The sequence below is a fragment of the Zingiber officinale genome, chromosome 6A (genome assembly GCF_018446385.1).
Source record: "Zingiber officinale cultivar Zhangliang chromosome 6A, Zo_v1.1, whole genome shotgun sequence".
Taxonomy (NCBI): domain Eukaryota; kingdom Viridiplantae; phylum Streptophyta; class Magnoliopsida; order Zingiberales; family Zingiberaceae; genus Zingiber; species Zingiber officinale.
The window spans coordinates 132,915,504-132,934,768 of record NC_055997.1 but is presented as its reverse complement, the minus strand read 5'-3'; the positions used below and the strand labels follow the sequence as shown (position 1 = coordinate 132,934,768).

The following is a 19,265-nucleotide window of genomic DNA, read 5'->3' as shown; positions in this document are numbered from 1 at the left end:
AAATTCATATCATATAAAAGCATCTTTAAAAATAAACGGTTATTTTATACGTATATTTTAATTGATCACATGATTAAGGCAACATGACTTAACTGTTTTTATCTCTGAACTAAGTCATGTTGCCTTAATTGGATTTTAGGGTTTAAGGTTTAATTGGATTTTTTTTATGGAGTAATGTTATTAAAAAAATAACTAAATTTCAATCATAGATTTTTTAACATAAAGTTTACAGAATTTTGAGTTATTCAAAAATATAACTCAAAGAACATATTTTATCTATTATAAAGAGAAAAATTAATTTTCCTAATTTGAACTAATTTACATTCATGGATATTATAGGTGAATTAAATTTGTAAAATATTTTGGTTTTGAAGAATGATTGTTTTTTTATTTCTCTAATAAAATAAGTACAAAAGATGCTGCAATCCATAATTACAAATTTATATACCAACCAAGGGCGGAGCCACATTCTTATCTGCCGGAACTATAGAGTAGCCAATGGCAATTAACAAGAGAAAAACTTAAATTTACCTTGAGAGAGAGAAAGAAAACGCAAGCCAAGGAGAGAGGTGACAGCGTCGATGTAGCCCACAACCCGGGTAGATCACTCAGGCTGTCTCTGCTAGTGATACCAACAATATAAACAAGTCTTATAGATGCCAAAGTAATCGAGCAAAGATTCTCTGATCCACTTTTTATAGATTAAGAACTGATGTGTAATATAATTGTAGTCAAATTACGATCACGATTCGATCGTAATTAGTTACGATCCCTCCTTAAATTTACCTTCTCCTTTCAGATTATAATTTGAATTGGGATAGACGACCGAAGATCACCCGAAAGCTATCGACAGTGGACGAGTGTCCGGACTACCGAGCGCTGAACGAGAGACAACCTCCGGACATCCTCCGATCACTCATCTTGACTTAAACTATAATCTAAATAGAAAAATGAACAAAAAAAAAATCTCAACTAATTATGGCTAAATTACGACCACAATTCAACTATAATTATATTATAAATAATCCCCTGATCCCAAAAAAAAAAAAAAAAACAAGAAGATAGAAGAGAGGACCTATCATAGGAAATTATAATATATAAGCATTTTAACAATAAAATAAAAATATTTTAAAAGGCATTTTAATATTAATAAAAGACATATATATTAAAAAGTTACTTAAATATTGGAGGAACATTTTCAAGACAAATAGATCGATTGCACCATAAACAAAAACATGAAGAAGAGGCCAATGTGTGATATTTATATTCTGGGGAAGTGTAAAGTAACAATGAGACATGAGATTGATAGAATCAACATGCAAGGAATTTGAGTTCAATACCTTTCGGGCTTATTTCCAAGAATATCAACGAATATGATAAAAGCTAAATCACCATGAAGGTTGTTATTACGAAGGAAACTAGGAGATATCTCACTGCGATCTTCTTGAGCAACAGATGCTAGAAAAATACACCGCTAAAGGAATCTCAGGAACCGGAATCAACTTCCCGATCACCGCAAGAGGCCAGCTGAAAGAAGCACCATTGAAACCAAAATATAGAGTTTCATGTTATGATGATCAATGAGGCAAAAATTTCTAGAAGTAATTGACTCTAGAGAGTTGAATTATTCAAGTCAACATTAATCAAACATCTCGTATAAACTAGGTGATGCGTTTTGACCTAAAAGCAGTGATACCTAAGAGAAGGCGAACTTAAGAGAAAAACAGCACTCAAGCAACGCGAAGTGAAAGGGTTAAACGAGACACCATACCTTACAAGAGCAATCACAATAGACACCAGCCACAACTTCCAATTAAGTCTCACAGTCGATGTAAATTTCCCAAGGAATTCGATAATCAAAACCTGCATAAAAAAAAAGCGACGTGTTCAAAATTCTTCTTTTCATAAGAAACAAAGTAATTGAACCATAAAAATTGGCTCAAGTTTCATCATCGAAAATTCATCGAAAGTTTCCTTGCCTGCAGTATTAAAGTAATCCCTATGATCCCCATGAAAAGGTAGTTCTTTGTCACACCGCTAAAGATATTCATCTCATTTGGTTTACGGGCATTGAATTCATTGAATATCTGAAATTACAAATTATCGAAACAGTTTGCATGATTACAAGAAAAGAGAATATCTTTTGAAGAATGATAAAAGTCACCAAGTAGTCTTGTTTTTCAGCTTACTTGGCAAAATACGAAGGTATTGAACACGAAGGTAGTCTTGACTTTCTCTGCATGTGCCGGATCGTCCTTCAGCAAATGCAGTATGTTCTTACCAGCGAAGTTGAAAATTAGTAGGATTCCCACTTGATATAAAGCCTGAATTTAAAGAGTTGTGAATAATAGAGAACTAACCATTATGAAGAAAGAAAAGGAAAGCTTGAGTGAGCTAAAGGTGAAGACATACTTGTACGATTATATTTCGCCACATGATATTAGTAACTAGAGGTTCTCTGCGAACAATAAAACCAAAGAAAAATATAGATTAAGAAAGATTAAACTATGAAAAAAAAGAAAAGGATATCGGTACACTACGAAAGTTGTTTAATATGGAGTTTAAATCATGGTAAAAGGAAGAGTCTGACCTTCGACCAACAGGAGATCTCTTCATTAGTTCATTGGTAGGTGGTTCTGTTGCCAGTGCTAGTGCTCCAAGAGTGTCCATGATTAGGTTGACCCAGAGAAGCTAATACATTTACCACAAACGATTTAAGTTTAAGATATTCACAATACATTCAGCCAAAATATTCTTTTTATGAGTTGGACGAGATCAAAGAAAAAAATAGCGAAAATCTGGTTTTGCAAAGAAAATATAATGAAATTTTGCTGAACCTGAACAGCGTTGAGCGGCACATCTCCGGTTGAAACAGCAGCTACCACATTTATTATGAGTGCTGCGATGTTGACTGTAAGTTGAAATTGAATGAATTTTTGAATGTTGGCATACACAGAACGGCCCCATCGGACAACCTGAAAGGGACACATTCATATGAACTTTGATAGAGCGAAAAGCCAGAGAGAATTTTGAAGCTGCAAAGACTTCAAGCGAACCTTTACAACGGATGCAAAATTGTCGTCCAATATAATGATGTCTGAGCTTTCTTTTGCAACTTCTGTCCCCTGAATTCCCATTGATAGACCTATATCTGCCTAAGAAATGAAATGGAGAACATGATATAAATCAGCGACTACTATTATAATCAACGTATGAGATTCTTGAATGAATATCATACCTCATGTAATGCTGGAGCATCATTAGTTCCGTCTCCAGTAACGGCGACAACATGCCCCTTTTTCCGCAAGGCTTGAACAAGCAGGAGTTTGTCGTTTGGCGAGGACCGACCCATTACCTAAACAAAGAAATACACACTTCAAAACTAGAGAGAAGGGTCAAATATATCATTTGAAACTTATTAATAACTTATAAGAAACCATGTTAGACATACACATATTTTGTCAGCAATAGCTTGTCTTGCAGATTCGGAGAGGACACGAAATTCTCTTCCCTCAATGATGCTTGACTCAGAAAGAGCTGAAGTGGGATCAAGTATTCCACACTCCATAGCTATAGCCTTGGCTGTTTCTATATTGTCGCCCGTAACCATGCGAACCTTATCAACCAAGAGATGATTTGTTTAGGATGAAAAGTAAACATTTATACTCTAAAAAACTAATTGAACTATCAAAATATAACACACACGACAGGTAACGAGTGTTTGAAAGACAAAAAGTGTATATAAAATGGCAACAATGTTGGCCAACAACAATAACAGAACATGCGGTAAATGCTATTATTGCATTATTGCTCTTAAAGACTACCTTGACACCAGCAGAGGTGCATAATGTGACAGCCTCTCTAACGCCTGGACGACAAGGATCCTACATGCAATCACATTGTGTCACAAATCAAGAGAGAAAAGAACATAAAAGTCAGAAACCCAAAACTACAAAAATCAGTAAGAAATATCGGATTCATTTCTCACGAGCAGACCTTTATTCCAACTATAGCAAGCATAACAAGTTCGTCCTCAGGTAACTTCCAATCACCCCTCTTATCTACTTCTGGAACTCTATCGTGATCATACATTTTATATGCAAACGCAACACAACGTAGGCTCTTTGCTGCCATGATTTCAATAGATTTTTTAAATTCATCCACCTGTATAATTAAAGATGTTAGCCAGATATTAGTTGAAGGTATTAAAAGAATAAGACATGCCTTCTCTGGATTCAGCATTTGAATAGAACCATCAATGCCAATCCATCTTGTACAAGCAGCTAAGATCAATTCAGCAGCTCCTTTCCAGTGCACATGAACTGTTGAGTCTGCCTGCAAACATGAGGGAAAAAAGACAATTATATCTCACATGCATCTGAAATTGAAAGAAGATAAGAAAATACAGAAATTCCCTTGTGAGTATATCCCAAGAGGGATAAAAAGATTGTTTATTGCAATCAGAAAATGCACTGAAAAGATGTAAGAAAGCCAATAACTGCAACTTTTAGCAAAGAGAAAAAATGAGATAATTTCGATGCAGTCAAACATGTCTAGTCAAGTGGCAATTTTTTTAAAAGGAACCGAAAAATAGTTAACGGAATCAAGCTTCTGAAATGGAAGCTGGAAAAGCTATTCAAGAATAACTGTATAAATTAGTAGCTTTTAACCATTATAAAACACATAAATTTCAATAATATGTAGGAAAAAGCCTCCTTAAAATGCTAAATAAATATCACGGTTTCAAGATATTCTATGAAATCTGATTACCAGATTTATAGCGACACCACCACGCTTTTTCTCTGAGTTGAAAGGAACTGCATGAAGAATTGATGAACTTTTCCTCACAAGATCGAACTTCATTCCCAGCTATAAAGAAGAAGGTCCATGTACGATTATCATATAAAATTTAATTAAAGAACGATCAAACAATGCATACCATTAAAGAACTTGTCCTCTGAACTTTTTACCTTGATTCCCCAGGAAAGGATTGCCTTTTCTGTAGGTGAGCCAGTCACCTCTACAATTCCACCATCCTATTAACACAAACTATTATAATTATCTTGACACGCCAAAAAATTTAAAAGGCACTGGACAGACAGAAATTTAAGCCTAGACAGCCAGACTCTTAGAAATTATAAATTGCATAGTGGAAAGAAGATGTGATAGGATATAAAAATTAAATTTAGTCCCTTTTTTTTCACAAATAGAGTTGTTAAGACTTTTTGACATTTCTTAAAAAAATCACTTAATACATTTACTTTTGGTGAATTTTTTTTTGAGAACTATATCCCTATTAGAAATGACAAGCCACTATAGAGAAATAGAGAGACGTGTTGGGAACATGAGATGTTATCTTTAGTTAATTGATGGTAGAATTGGAAGATAAGAGTTAATTACATTAGAATTTGACAACGAGATTATAAATGTTTGGAGGGGCCAGAAGGTAATCTACAATGTCCAAAAGGCTAGTAAAAAAACTGAATTGTCTATGTGACTACACCCAACATCTCATAATTAGTATGAGTAGTAAATTTCTAGAAAATCCATGTTATGCCTATTAGTATCAATTATGAGGATTCTATGTAACCTAAACAAATAGACAGGAAAGGGTATCAAGGTCATCTTTTATATTGTTTGTTACTCAAAGTAGATTGAGAACGGTTTTTCTACATCTAGTTATTGTGTCCTCTTATGAGGTAACCTAATTTCCTAGAAGAGCAACAAGCTAGCACTGGTGAGAATGTTAAGTGCGGCCTTGGTGGTATATGAACTCATTTGGGTGAAGCATTTAATGATAAAGATTAGATATGCTCCTGAAATTCAATGAGGCTTTATTATGATAATTGAGTTCCTATGCATATGATGTCGAATGTGTATTTTAGAATACAAATGAGAATACAAAACATATACAGATTGATTGTCATTCAATCAATTAGCATATTTATACCAAGATGGGCTTCATAATATATTCTAAATAGTTTGCGAGAGAGTATTATTGGTAAAGGATCAATAATGTGTAAATATGTCAAGGTAGAGGGGCTATTTAGAATAATATTTATATATCCATCACACACACACACACACACACATATCTATAGGAGGAGCTACCAAGAGTTCAAATAAGAAAAAAAATTTCCCCTCTACCTTAACAAGGCAAGAATGTGAATTCTTTCAAACAGATATAACAATTATCTAACATTAAGAATGTGAATTTCAATCGGACAAGAGGTCGACTTACTTCAGGCTCAAACACATTTCCAGTAGTATTCTGAGCAATGCCTTCGATCAGTAAAGAAACTAGCGATTTAGACAATGTATCACAATTGTCAAGAGACTGGGAGTTCATCCCTCCAACCAAAGCCTCTACAACGGTCATCTGAAGAAGAACAAAAGACAAAAAGAGCTTTGTAAATTTAGTAAAACAAATTGCTAACGCCAAAGAAGACAATTTGATGATTGAGGACAAGTTTGCAAACCTGATTGAGTGTCAAAGTACCAGTTTTATCACTGCATATTGTTGTTGCTGATCCCATGGTTTCACAAGCTGAAAGTCTTCTAACCTGTGATAAAACCATCATAAATGTTCATCTCTGCTGTTGCAACATGGATATGATTTAAGAAAGATGCATACCAAAGCCTTGTCTGCCATCATCTTTCGCATTGAGTAAGCAAGACTGATAGATTCAAAGACATGATTAATTAGCAGAAAAGATAGAACAAACAACTTAAACGTTATATGAAAATGCAAAAGAAATTCTTACGTTAATGTCACAGCTAATGGTAACCCTTCTGGAACTGCAACGACTACTATGGTTACCTAGCCAAAGACCAGTGCAAAGTAAGCTAGCAACCAATGATTTACAGATCTAGAAAGTATTGCTACGCACCGCAATAGTCAGGATTTTAACGGCTCCATCGAAGGCAGCACTTGCACTAGTCTGTCCCTTCAGAAACTGAATAGTTCCATCAGGATTTTTGGTATGGCCAGTAAAGTATCTGAAAGTTTTATAATAATTTTAAAATTTTGTGGCATACTCAATTGGAAAACTGTGTCATTACCTAGACACAAGGACAACAAGAACAGCAACAGCAACAGACAACCCCACAGTACCAATCAACGTGGCAAGACCATTCAATCGCACCTAATGAGAAAACAAAAATATACACCAAAGCATCACCAAAAAAACATGTTTCTTATATATCATGTCAAACAAAATCGCACAAGTAAGATGAAATACCTGCAGAGGTGTTTCTTCCCCATTGTCCTCGGAAATGTTAGCCATTAACAGACCCCATTCAGTATTAATTCCGACAGCAGTTACCTAAGATTTATGAAAAAGACATACTAATGTGGTGCAAAAGAATGCAAAGTGAAGAAGTTAATAATATATTATAGGCATAGTTATTGTCCGAGTTCCCCAAAGGATTAAATTCCTATTTCATAAATGTTCCTAAGAATCATGGAAAAGAGTAATCAAAGATATGTATAATCAGGATACTCTAAAATGCATATATGTTTTGGCCTCCTTTCAACCCAATAATTATTAATCTGTGTTTATTCAATCAAATAATATACACAGCTATAACAACAAACAATTGAAAACACAAAATGCTTACCAACATGGTGCCATAACCATCAGAAACCTTGCAACCAGACATCAAAAATGGTGCCTTTTGGTCCTTATGAACCTGGAAATTTAAATCATATCAAATACTCTGATCGAGCTCACATAAGTCTCAGGATTATGCAAATAAGTTAAAGAAACAACTCACAATTTTGGCTTCTCCAGTCATACTAGATTCATCAATGGCAAGAGAAAGGCCAGAGACTAATATCCCATCAGCTGGAACCTAAAAGGCAATACTAATTGTAAGGCCAATGCATAATAAAAGATAAGTAGCATCTTAATTTTGTACCTGATCTCCGATCTTAAGTGGGAGAATGTCACCAACCACTATGTCATATATGGAAACTTCTATCCTTCTACCACCTCTAATTACCTGGAACGTAGATAACTTGAATCAGTAGGCAATTTGAAAACTTTAAGAACTTGACATTCTGCAAACATCTTGGGTGACATTCTGATAAAAAAAAGAACAAATAGTGTCATCAGCTCATACATACCTCCAAGTGAATGTTTCTCTTTTCTTCATTCAGATGTTGAAATTGGAGGGATTGTTTATAATCACTGATGGCTGCAAACAAGGTAAAACCAAGTGAACTGAAGAACAATACTACCTCTTTAGAGAAAATTCATTAAAAGAGTAACTCACATATATAGGTATAAAACCCTAGTGTGAAAGTGCAGAAAGAATTTAATGGATTAGTCATTAATGTTCCAGAGCAAAACTATGCAATTAATTGCCCATAAATATTAACCATGATATTTTAAAAATCTCTAAAAAAAATGACTGTACCATCTAAGTAGTAAGAATACAATATTTGTATATCAACAATATACTGGGAGGCTATTGCCATTTGCATTCCATAGAAAAAATACCCTTCATTTTACAACAACAACAACTAAGCCTAATCCCACTAGGTGGGGTCGGCTATATGGATCCTTTTAAGCCATTGAGCTCTATCTTCTACTATATCATCATCTATACTTAAATAAATTTTATCTTATTTTATTGTTTCCAGATAAAATTTATCTGGAAACAACCTCTTGCAAAAAGCAAGGTAAGACTGCGTACAATGGAGCCTTCCCACCCCATATAGCGGGAGCTTTGTGCACCGGGCTGTCTTTTTTTGTTTTATTGTTGCTAACCAAGTCTTTTGTTGGCCTTCCTCTTCTTTGTTTGATATGCGTATTTGTCATAGTTTCAAATCGCCTAACTAGAACATTTATTGATCGTCTCAGTAGATGCCCGTACCATCTTAAATGTATCTCTCGAAGTTTTCCTTCAATAGATGTGATCCGGTGGTAAGGACGGGGGATCCTCGTTGGCGGAAGGTCAACGGCACGTGGAGGTCAAAGGCCAAAAGATTCAACCTTGAGACCCGACCGACCGGACGAAGCAGGCCGACCGGACGAGCAAATCCCCGTGCCGAATGAAGACAACCCGACTAGGGTTTCCGAGCTCAAGGTAAAAGGTTTCATGGCGCTGTCCGTTCACGAGGCAACATAGGCAGCCGAGCAATCTCATCCAGCATCTGACGGAGTCCTCTGGTCGGACCGATCTACCAGGCGGAAGGGATATGCACTCGGTAACCGCTCGGAACAGGCGTAAGGACAAAGGAGGATAACATCATCCTCGAGACGTCACGCCGACAAGAGTTGCGTAGATCATGCGGAGAAGCTTCCACCGTCACATCCGGATATGCTCGGACGATTGCGGAATGGCGTCGAAGTCGACATGGGCTCGTTAAGGTATGTTTAGGAAGCATGCATCGAGCGTGCCTCCGGTCTATAGGACAACGCCGAAGTGGCGCGATCCCTTCGTGGCCATTTCTCTCTCATTTCGTTGCCGACTTGGCGTAGTCGTAAACCCTCCGGCTCGGCTTGCAGTTCGTCGAGATCTACACATGGAGGCTGAGACTGCCGGTCAGTCATCGACTCTCGGAGTGATCAAGATGGCTCGATTTTCTCTCTAATGTTCTCATTTCTATTTTGTCCATTCTCTATGTCCACACATCCACCTTAATACCCTCATCTATACAATTCTCATGTACTCGAGTCATAGTCTAACATTAAGTTCCATATAACATAGCAGTTTAAGCTGTGATTTTCAGAATTTTCTCTCTCAATCTCTCCATCATTTTAAAAAATATCCTAAATATCTAAAACTCTCGGTTTCGGCAACTCGTCCTTTGCTATCTTAACAATTGTCTCATTATGTCTAATATTACTAAACTTAAATTTCATATATTTTGTCTTTATTCTACTAATCTTAAAACCTTTCCCTTCTAGTATTTTCTGTTAAGATTCTAGTTTAGCATTTACTCCTTCACGTGTTTTATCTACTAAACAAGATCATTTGCAAATAACACGCACTATGATACTGTGTCTTGAATGTGTGCAGTGAGCTCGTCCATAATTAGTGTAAAAAGATAGGGACTTAAAGCGGATCCTTGATGTAACCCTATGTTTATTAGAAATTCTTCAATTACTCCGCCTGAAGTCTTTACTCTAGTAGTTACATCCTCGTGCATATCCTTAATTAGTTCAATATATATTACGCAACACCTTTCTTTTCTAGAATTCTCCATATATTTCTCTTGGGACTCTATTATAAGTTTTGTCTAAGTCAATGAATACCATGTGTAGATCTTGTTTTTGCTCCCAATATTTTTCAATTAATTATCTAAGAAGATGTATAGCTTCTATTGTCGACCTTCCAAGCATGAACCCAAATTGATTTTCGATCACCATGGTGTCCTTCCTTAATCTTTTTTCTATTACTTTTTCCCAAAGTTTCATGGTATGACTCATTAGTTTAATACCCCTATAGTTTGCACAATTTTGTATGTCTCCCTTGTTCTTATATAAGGGAACTAGAATACTTATCCTCCATTGATCAAGTTTTTTTTTTTTTTTTTCAATATCATGTTAAATAATTTTGTAAGTTATTTAATACCTTATTTCCCTAGGCACTTCCATACCTCTATTGGAATATCATCTGGTCCAACAATTTTTCCATTGTGTATCCCATTTAAAGCTTGTTCTACTTCTAAAGTTTGAATTCTAAGATAAAAATTTAAATGTTTATGCTCATTTGACCTACTTAAATTACCTAAGTTAAGTTGGTCACTTAAACTTTCATTAAAAAGATGATGAAAATACCTCTTCCACTTCCACTGCTCTTTTATTTCTCCATCGTTTACTAGTACCCTATTATATTCATCTTTAATACATTTTATTTGGATAAGATCTTTTGTCTTCCTTTCTCTCACTTTATTTATTCTATAAATGTCTCCTTTTTCTTTTGTATCCAATTTTTGATATAATCGTTCAAAAGTTTCATTTTTTGCTTCATTTACTACTCTCTTAGCTTCTTTCTTGGCTATTGTATATTTTTTTTAAAATTTTCCTCGTTCTTATAAATATATAATTCTTATAAATTATTCATTTTTCCTTCATTTTCTTTTGTACTTTCTCATTTCACCATCAAGATTCCTTAGTGGTGCATGCCCCTTTGACTCATCGAGTACACTCTTAGCTACTATTTTTAACTTTGATACTATCTTATCCCATGTCGCATTAGAATCATTGTATATTTCACCTAATGTTTGTACTCCTACCTTCTCCTTAAATATATTTTGCTTCCAATCATTTGACTTCCACCACTTGATTCTAGAAGTTGTATATATTTTCTTTCCATTGATATTATATTTGAGATGTATATCCAAAACTACTGACCTATGTTGGATAGTTAAACTTTTTTCAGTGATGATCTTGTTATCTTTACATATCTTTCTATCTTTCTTCCTAACTATAAGAAAGTCAATTTGTGATTTATTATTTTCACTTTAGAACGTGACTAAGTGTTCTCTTTTCTTAAAAAAGCATATTAGCTAATATAAGGTCATATACTATCGCAAAATCTAATATAATTTTTCTTTCCTCATTTCTCACTCTCAACTCATAACCCCCATGCACCCTCTCATATTCCTTATTTTTCACTCCGACATACCCATTTAGATCTCCTATTAAAATCATTTTATTTGGCAGAATGTTTTGTAATATTTCATCTAAGTCGTCCATAAATCTTGATTTGGTAGTTTCATCTAATCCTACTTGCGGTGCAGATATGCTAATTATGTTCATAGTTTTTTTCGCCACTATTATCTTAAGAGTTATAATTCTATCCTTTTTTCTAACTACTCCTATAACTTCATCTTTTAACGAACTATCTACAACAATACCCATTCCCTTTCTTGCTTTACTCTTTCCTGTGTACCGTAATTTAAAACCCGAGTTCTCTATTAGTTTTGCCTTCTCGCCTATCAATTTTGTCTCTTGTACACATAAAATACTAATTATTCTCTTAATCATTGCGTATTTACTACCTCCATAGATTTACCGGTGAGAGTTTCTATGTTATATGTTCTAAATTTTAGATTATTAGTTTTCCTATCATATTTGTTCTTATCCAACCTATGACATGAGAACTTTTGCTTATTTAACACTACACCTAAGTTTTCATGAAGATGTAGCGGTCATTGCCGATACGTTACATCAGATCCTGCAATGCGAACTCTTGCATATTTAGCACTACACCTGAGTTTTGAAGTTGTAGCGGCTCTTGCCGAGATGTTACAGTCGGACCCTGCAATGCATTCCTTCAGGAGAACAACCTAGCATTGACACAATAATTTAATGGATCCATTCATTGAATATTTGTCATAGTTTTAACGCTGGCCGACAACATAACGCAACCCTCCTCCTTTCTTCGGGCTTGGGACTGACCATGACCGGGTTCGTTGCAACCCTTTATTTTACAAAAGTATTTCAAATTGGCAAAACTAGGCAATCCATTGACTTGAATTCAGGGAGATTATGATTGTATTTAGTTTGTAAAAAATTTCCAGTATTTCTTTTACACAAGAAGCAAAAATTTGCAAAATGTAAAAAGGGAAAAGAATAAGATTGCATTTTCAACTTCTTTAAGAAATGAAATTAGTGATCAACCTCCAATGCAATTTTGACTACTATGTATAAACTTTATATGTTCTGATTTTTATGTGTTGGGTCAAATTTAGCATACTTGAATTTGAATATGATTTTGGATCAATTTTCCTTGAGCCGGAAAACTTGGGCTGGGTCAAATTTTGGTAGAGAACCAGACCAGGCTAATCCATGTTTACTCCTACAAACAGCTTTGCTCGTCTTTAAGTAGAAAACAAGAAAACTAATACAAATTTGGCTAAACAAATGCTTCCTAAGGCATTTTGTTTTCCTTTTCTTTTGTTCACTCTCGACAGCATCATTTTGTCTCTGTTGAAATGATTTTTGGTCTCATCCATGTTTCTTATGAAATACTTTAAAGGTGCAAATTCTTAAGGCAAAATCATTGATTCAAACAAAAAATGCAACAAATTAAACAATCACTTATGGATATCATACCTGTAACAAGTATAACCAGAATAACAGCAAAGGCGATGCTTCCTCCATCATACCATCCTTCACTTAAGCCCTTAAATAGTATATTATAGCACATTAAATAAAGAGTACAAACACAAGAATGTTAATGCATCAACATTTATAATAAAATCTAGTTAGCATATTGATGTCCATAAAAAAAAAATCCAAAAACTTGGATTGGCATACAAACAAGAAGAACAACATAAAGCACTAACAGGTTAGGAGGGTTACTCAGATAGATGGTATAAGTTACAAGGATAAGTTTAGTCTTTTTGATGTCCATAAAAATAATCCAAAAACTTGGATTGGCATACAAACAAGAACGACATAAAGCACTAACAAGTTAGGAGGGTTACTCAGATAGATGGTATAAGCTACAAAGATAAGTTTAGTCTTTCCTCTTTTGCTTATGAATTTAAAATAAATTCAGGAATATGAAAACCACACAACTATTTGCATGTCTAAAATAAAATCATAATATCAAGGAAAAATATATATTTTTTTAGAAACAACTAAACGAGTGGTTGTTGCAAAACCAAAAAATAATAATTGATAACATGAGGGATTGATGAAAACGATGCTATATTCAAGAGCAGACACGAGGGTGCTAGTGGTATCTCTCACACTCCTAGATTTTTTGTTGTCTTTGACTTCCTAAAATTTTTATTCCCTTAAGACCATTATAAAGGATGACTAATTTCTTTTTTTAAACTATTAATCATTTATAGTATTGAACCCATTGAAAAACAATAAATGTAAGTTGCTTTACTCTGCTCCCTCGACTCATATTCATGAGTTCGCCACTAGCTATATCTATATATTGTAAAAAGGAGTGCTAAAAAAATCACCTCAAATATCTAATTTGTTTATTTTTTTACAAAAATCAACATAAAGATGAGTCCCATTTTCAGTTATATAGAAAAGAATTATAAATTAATTGCAATGTCAAATACTATAATGTATTGATATAATTCACATTTAACTAACAGAAGAAGAAATATTTTTTTTTTGAAAATATTTATATAGCCCAAATAAGTATATTTTAAACAATATAATTAAACTATATAAATGTTTGTATTACAATTTTACCATATAAATTTAAACCTTGCATTAAATTCAAATTTATCTTTTCATATTGAAGATTTTATTAATTAATATTTTTTCTTATTTGCGTTTCAAATTAATTATATCGTAGTGCTTTAAATTTATAAATAAAATTTAGATTCTATTATAAACTTTTTTTTTAACAAAATTGATGAAATATAATTAATCAAAGGAACTATATAGTTAGCAAGTATAAGATATTTAAATTTAATATTACATTTAATAAACATTATTGACAATTAGTAAATCAATTCAATAAATTTTTAAAAGAAAATTGCTATTTTCATAAAATATTAATATATTAAAAACTATAAAATTATAATTTGAAACATTGTAAAGGAAATAAATTAAATTTTCATGTGTTAATTATTTTATATAATTATAAAATGTGGGTATAGGAAATTGATTGTACTTGAACTTCTTCAAAAATTACTTGTGCAAAAAATAAAATTTTAATATTAGTTAATAATAAAACTTGTGGCAAAAAAAAAAAAGAAAATCATGTTTAATCAAAAATATCCTTCACATATTCATAACGAAAAAATATCTAATCGGCGGAGATTAAGTACTCTAGTTCCCAAAGGAAGCGTACGAAATTATACAAACTATAAGGGTATTAAACTAAATCCTATATTGAAACTTTGAAAAAGAATAATAGAAAAAAGACTAAGGTAGGAGACCACAATGACCAAAAATTAATTTGGTTTCATACTTGAAATGTTAACAATTGAAGTTATAGATCCTCTCAGGTAACTAATTGAAAAGTATTGGAAACAGAAACAAGATTTACACATGGTTAATCATATATCAAATATAATTGCTTTAACAATTGTATTCTAGAAACTATTACATTATATATCCTCTTTTTAAAAAATTACCTTTTGTAAAATTTTCCAATTTTTTATTTAGATTAATCTATGTTTTCCTATTTTTAAATTCAATTGAACAATAGTACATTTTTCTGTTCGACAAACATTAGTTTATCACAATACATTTTAAAAAATTTAAAGAATGATTTTTTTTTTTTTAAAAGAATGAGAAAGTTTTTAATAATAAAATAATAAAATGAAATAGGAATGTGATTTATATTTAACATTATAAATTGATTCGATATTATTTGATAATCAATATTCTTGATAATATAAAATAAAATTAGAAACCCAAAAAATTAAGCTTAATGTAATAATTTTTATAGATAACTTTCAAAATATATGTATTGTTATTCACTGTAGTGAACATACAATTAATGTATATTATCTTTTGTACGACTGTACAAACTGCTATTGAAAAGGTATGAAAATCTATTATTGATGTATAATATTTATAGCCCATGCATCCAACAATTAGTAAGCTTTGATGATGAATGAGTAAAAAAAAAGCAACACATACGTTTATTCTATCAGATTCTTTGGACCCGGAATTTGATACAAAGGAAAATTATGCTGCTGAGATTTACTTAAGCAAATAGCAGATATCATGTTTTTGCCAAAATGTTAAATGACATGCCCATTTTACAATGTATGATGAACCAAACTAATTCTTAGTATAAAAGTTGATAGACTATACAAACAGAAATCGCTTTTGCATGCTGAAAAGGAAAAGAATCTTGAAAAATAATATAAAATATAAACAATTTGATAATATAAGAAAAATAATAGAATAGCTGAGAACCTAGCATAGATAACGTACTTCTGTTTTTATACCCAATACCAAAGAAAGAACTGAAGCTACCATTAGTATGATTAGTGTTAAATCTTGGCAAGCCTCCCACACAAAAACCTACAATTGGAAGAAGTGGGATTAAAATCGTAATAATCAAGCATATAGAATGAGAGCTGCAAAACATGAGATATAGCATGGATCTCATACCAGAAAGCTCTTCCCTTTCTTTTGTGGATATGTATTTGCCCCAAATATGTTTCTTCTATTTAATAAATCTGTCTCATCTCCAACGATACCCCTCTCTGTGCTGGATTTCAATATATTTGACAGCCCCTTAACCTGAACATAAAGAAAAACATGCAACATAATTGAACATCTAATAAATTATAGCTTTAGATGTAGCTGCTGAAGTCATAAACTACTTGCCCCTCCAAATTCTTTTAGTGCAGTTAAATCATGTTCCCTATTTATTTCCATAAGCTTTTCGACGGCAATAGGAAAATCACCTTCTTGAAGTACTGGTTTTCCTCCAGTAGCATCTAGTTTGTTAGGAGTATAAAAAGACAATGCAATAAAATAGATATTAAAATAAGAAGTCTATAAGAAAAAATCAGCATACTAGAGATTTATGATTAAGATCTAAGATCCATCTCTAATGGAATCGAATTTATGCATATCAATAATGAAACATGTACCTGGTGGTGGTGGTGTTTCTCCTGCTTCTTTGAAGAGAAATGCTGCCTGGAAAGGACAAATAAAACACAAATTATTATAAGTCATAAGAAGAAGGGCATCGCAATCTAGTACAAGCCTGAAATAAAAGAACCACAAGGATGAATATACCCGTATGACTTGTGTGTGGGTTCTTATTTTACTTCTCACTTCCTCTTTCTCATTCTCCTTCTTCAAGTCAAGTGTGTATCTAAATCTACGTGCAGCATTTAACACAAGAGCTGCTTGCTGTAGGAGAGAAAAAACAGAAAAATTAGATTATGTAGTTCTTTTTAGATAAACTCAAATTTGTCAATAATACAAGTCAATGTCAGTTAGAACATGCAGTAGTTAGATTGCCTGATTAAATTAATGTTTGAACTCTGAAAAACTACCAACCAAAATGAATATTCCTTTTTCTGATTATTTAATTGGTTTGCAAAGTTCTGCTCGCTTATCTAAGAATAAGAATAGCATCGAAAACATTGCACCTCTACACAGTTATATATAATAAATATATATCCGCACCGAATATACAAGTATCATTGAGCTAGTTTATTGACATAGCGTTTTTTTCTTAAAGTCCATATCGACATATATTTTTATGAATTCTCCTTATATCTTTCTGCGGGTACTTTGAAATTTTGACGATCAGAAATTTAAGTGATGAGGGGAAAAAAATTCAACCTCAGTGTCTTATTATATATCCATCTATTCCGATCCCTCCGGAGATCAAAATGAGACTTCGATAGCATTAATGTCCTCGCATTGATTCGTTCCATCAGTGGAACCAATACGAGAAGGGATGGAACACAAAACAATCAACGGAAACACTTATATTCTCATTCCGTTTACCACCATAAAGCAATCAGGGAAGAAGCGAATGCGAACGTACCCTCCATCGACGCAGACGCTCCGTCGGCGCATTCTTCGGGGGGATAGCGAACGCATCGTCCTCAGCGCCTATTTTGTCCGCGTCGACGATCTCCGACGATCCGCCGAGACCATACTCCTCGTCACGCCGCATTGGGTCCATCGCTCGCACTGGGACGTGGACGATCGATCAAAATCTGGGCCGCAAAAAGAGGATCAGACGGACTAGGGCAAATAGATGAACAGGGATATTACTAAGGCATGGAGGAATCTTCGCATAGCAACGGTGGGGGAGCCTCATTGGAGATCGAAGCAAACTCACCTAGGGATGCCGAAAGGTCCGGTGACGATGGCGGCGGCGGCGGCGGTGGCGGCGACGAGGCAATGAGAGATCGGAGAAGATGAGATTCCTCTCGTCCTCGTCCCTCGCGATACTCCGTCGTCGTCTTCGTCTTCGTCTTCGTCGCCTCGGTTCTCTTCGCTGCGCCGTGTACGGAGTTAAGAGGCCCAGAGAGAAGCTTCGCGGCAGCTTCGGGATCCGTGTTGTCATGCAACCGTTGGCCAGCTATTTTTAACTAGGCATTCGAAAAATTAACCATGATCACGAAATTTATATTCATTAATAGATTTCCAGATTTAATTCAATTTGGTTTATGCGTTCACCTTAATAATAAAACCCTAAATATATGCAGTTTTCATTGTCCATAAAATTTTCGTTCTGTTATCTGAGTTCACTAGCAGCCCCGCCCTGCAATGCGGCCGATGACGATACTTTTGGTGTGAACGTTATCACGTTATGCATCACTAATAGCCATGCCATACAAGTTTTTTCGTTAGTAATAATTTAGAAATGAATTTAGATTTATGACATCCTATTGTTATATAATTTATAAAATGAATGTGTTGTGAATTAAGATAATTTGATGAGGTAAGATAGGGAAGAGGAAGAGGATGATGCGAGTCTAAAGGAAAGATTTTTGTAATTGGTACAAATTTATTATATTTTAAGATAAAATTTTGGATAAAAATCAAACAACCATGCATCCTTTATTATCCTTTTTTTAAATACCTTTTTAATGACAAATATTTTATTCTAATAGTAATAACTTGATCAAAATAATATTGTTTTTCTTAATTGAATGCAAGATAATTTTTTTTTTCAGTTATGATATTGACGAGATCCTTGAGTTTGATACTTACCTATTAAAATTATTTCACTCTAAATTATCAATGTTGTTATTTTATTTGTTTTGATGTGCCCTTCATAGGGAATAACTAGATTTCATGATTTGTGTAATATTATAATAATCATCATATCATCTTAGAACATCTACATCAGTTACCTTATCCAAATATTTTACCTTAAATTTTAGATAGGATAACTAGTTACTTTATCCATTCCCTAAAATTAGATTTGATGAATAGTGATTATCTAAATTTAGGAAATGAAACCTCTACCTTAAAAATAAAATAATATTTTTTTTTTAATCTCTCCTTCCATCCGTTGCATAAATATAATAATAAAAAATAGAAGAAAGAGAAGAAAATAATAAAAATTTAAGGATGATGAAAATTTTAAGGTATTTGATGTATTATATAGTGAAAAATGATTATCTAAAATTAATAAAGTGAGTAATTTATCCTAAATTTTAGATATAATAATAAAGAAACTGATGTGGATGCTCTAACACCCTTAATGTAAACTAGTTAAATATTAAAGAAAATACTATTTAATCTAATTTTTAATATTAATTTGCGACATTTATTTATATATTTGCCTGTTTGATATATATTTTTTTATTTTCATTTATGTTTTTACTTAAG

General features: G+C 33.2%; 1 protein-coding gene across 1 annotated transcript; it reads right to left on the bottom strand.

Moving 5' to 3' along the window:
- Positions 1–1,949: 1,949 nt before the first annotated feature.
- LOC121995364 (calcium-transporting ATPase 5, plasma membrane-type-like) lies at positions 1,950–17,886 on the bottom strand. Its single transcript, XM_042549121.1, has 31 exons — positions 17,764–17,886; positions 17,464–17,638; positions 16,701–16,817; positions 16,553–16,598; positions 16,284–16,396; positions 16,065–16,196; positions 15,885–15,974; positions 13,074–13,143; positions 8,129–8,199; positions 7,921–8,004; positions 7,777–7,854; positions 7,621–7,692; positions 7,242–7,325; positions 7,063–7,145; positions 6,891–6,999; positions 6,765–6,820; positions 6,635–6,677; positions 6,480–6,563; positions 6,242–6,379; positions 4,971–5,036; positions 4,771–4,869; positions 3,997–4,335; positions 3,825–3,884; positions 3,452–3,616; positions 3,239–3,355; positions 3,057–3,155; positions 2,838–2,975; positions 2,591–2,691; positions 2,413–2,458; positions 2,190–2,324; positions 1,950–2,087 (listed from the first exon to the last, which is right to left on the bottom strand). The coding sequence occupies exons 2-31, from the start codon at positions 17,602–17,604 to the stop codon at positions 1,950–1,952; spliced, it is 3,114 nt and encodes a 1,037-aa protein (XP_042405055.1). The 5' UTR covers positions 17,605–17,638; positions 17,764–17,886.
- Positions 17,887–19,265: the final 1,379 nt, after the last annotated feature.

Bases quoted from the DNA above. Each gene is read 5' to 3' on its own strand.
- LOC121995364 (XM_042549121.1), bottom strand. From the start codon at position 17,604: ATGGACCCAATGCGGCGTGACGAGGAGTATGGTCTCGGCGGATCGTCG. The intron at 16,599-16,700 runs GTATATTCATCC...TGTCCTTTCCAG, and splicing joins CCCACACACAAGTCATACGG to GCAGCATTTCTCTTCAAAGA. The intron at 8,200-13,073 runs GTATGATATCCA...CCTTGTTTGCAG, and splicing joins TCTGGTTATACTTGTTACAG to CCATCAGTGATTATAAACAA.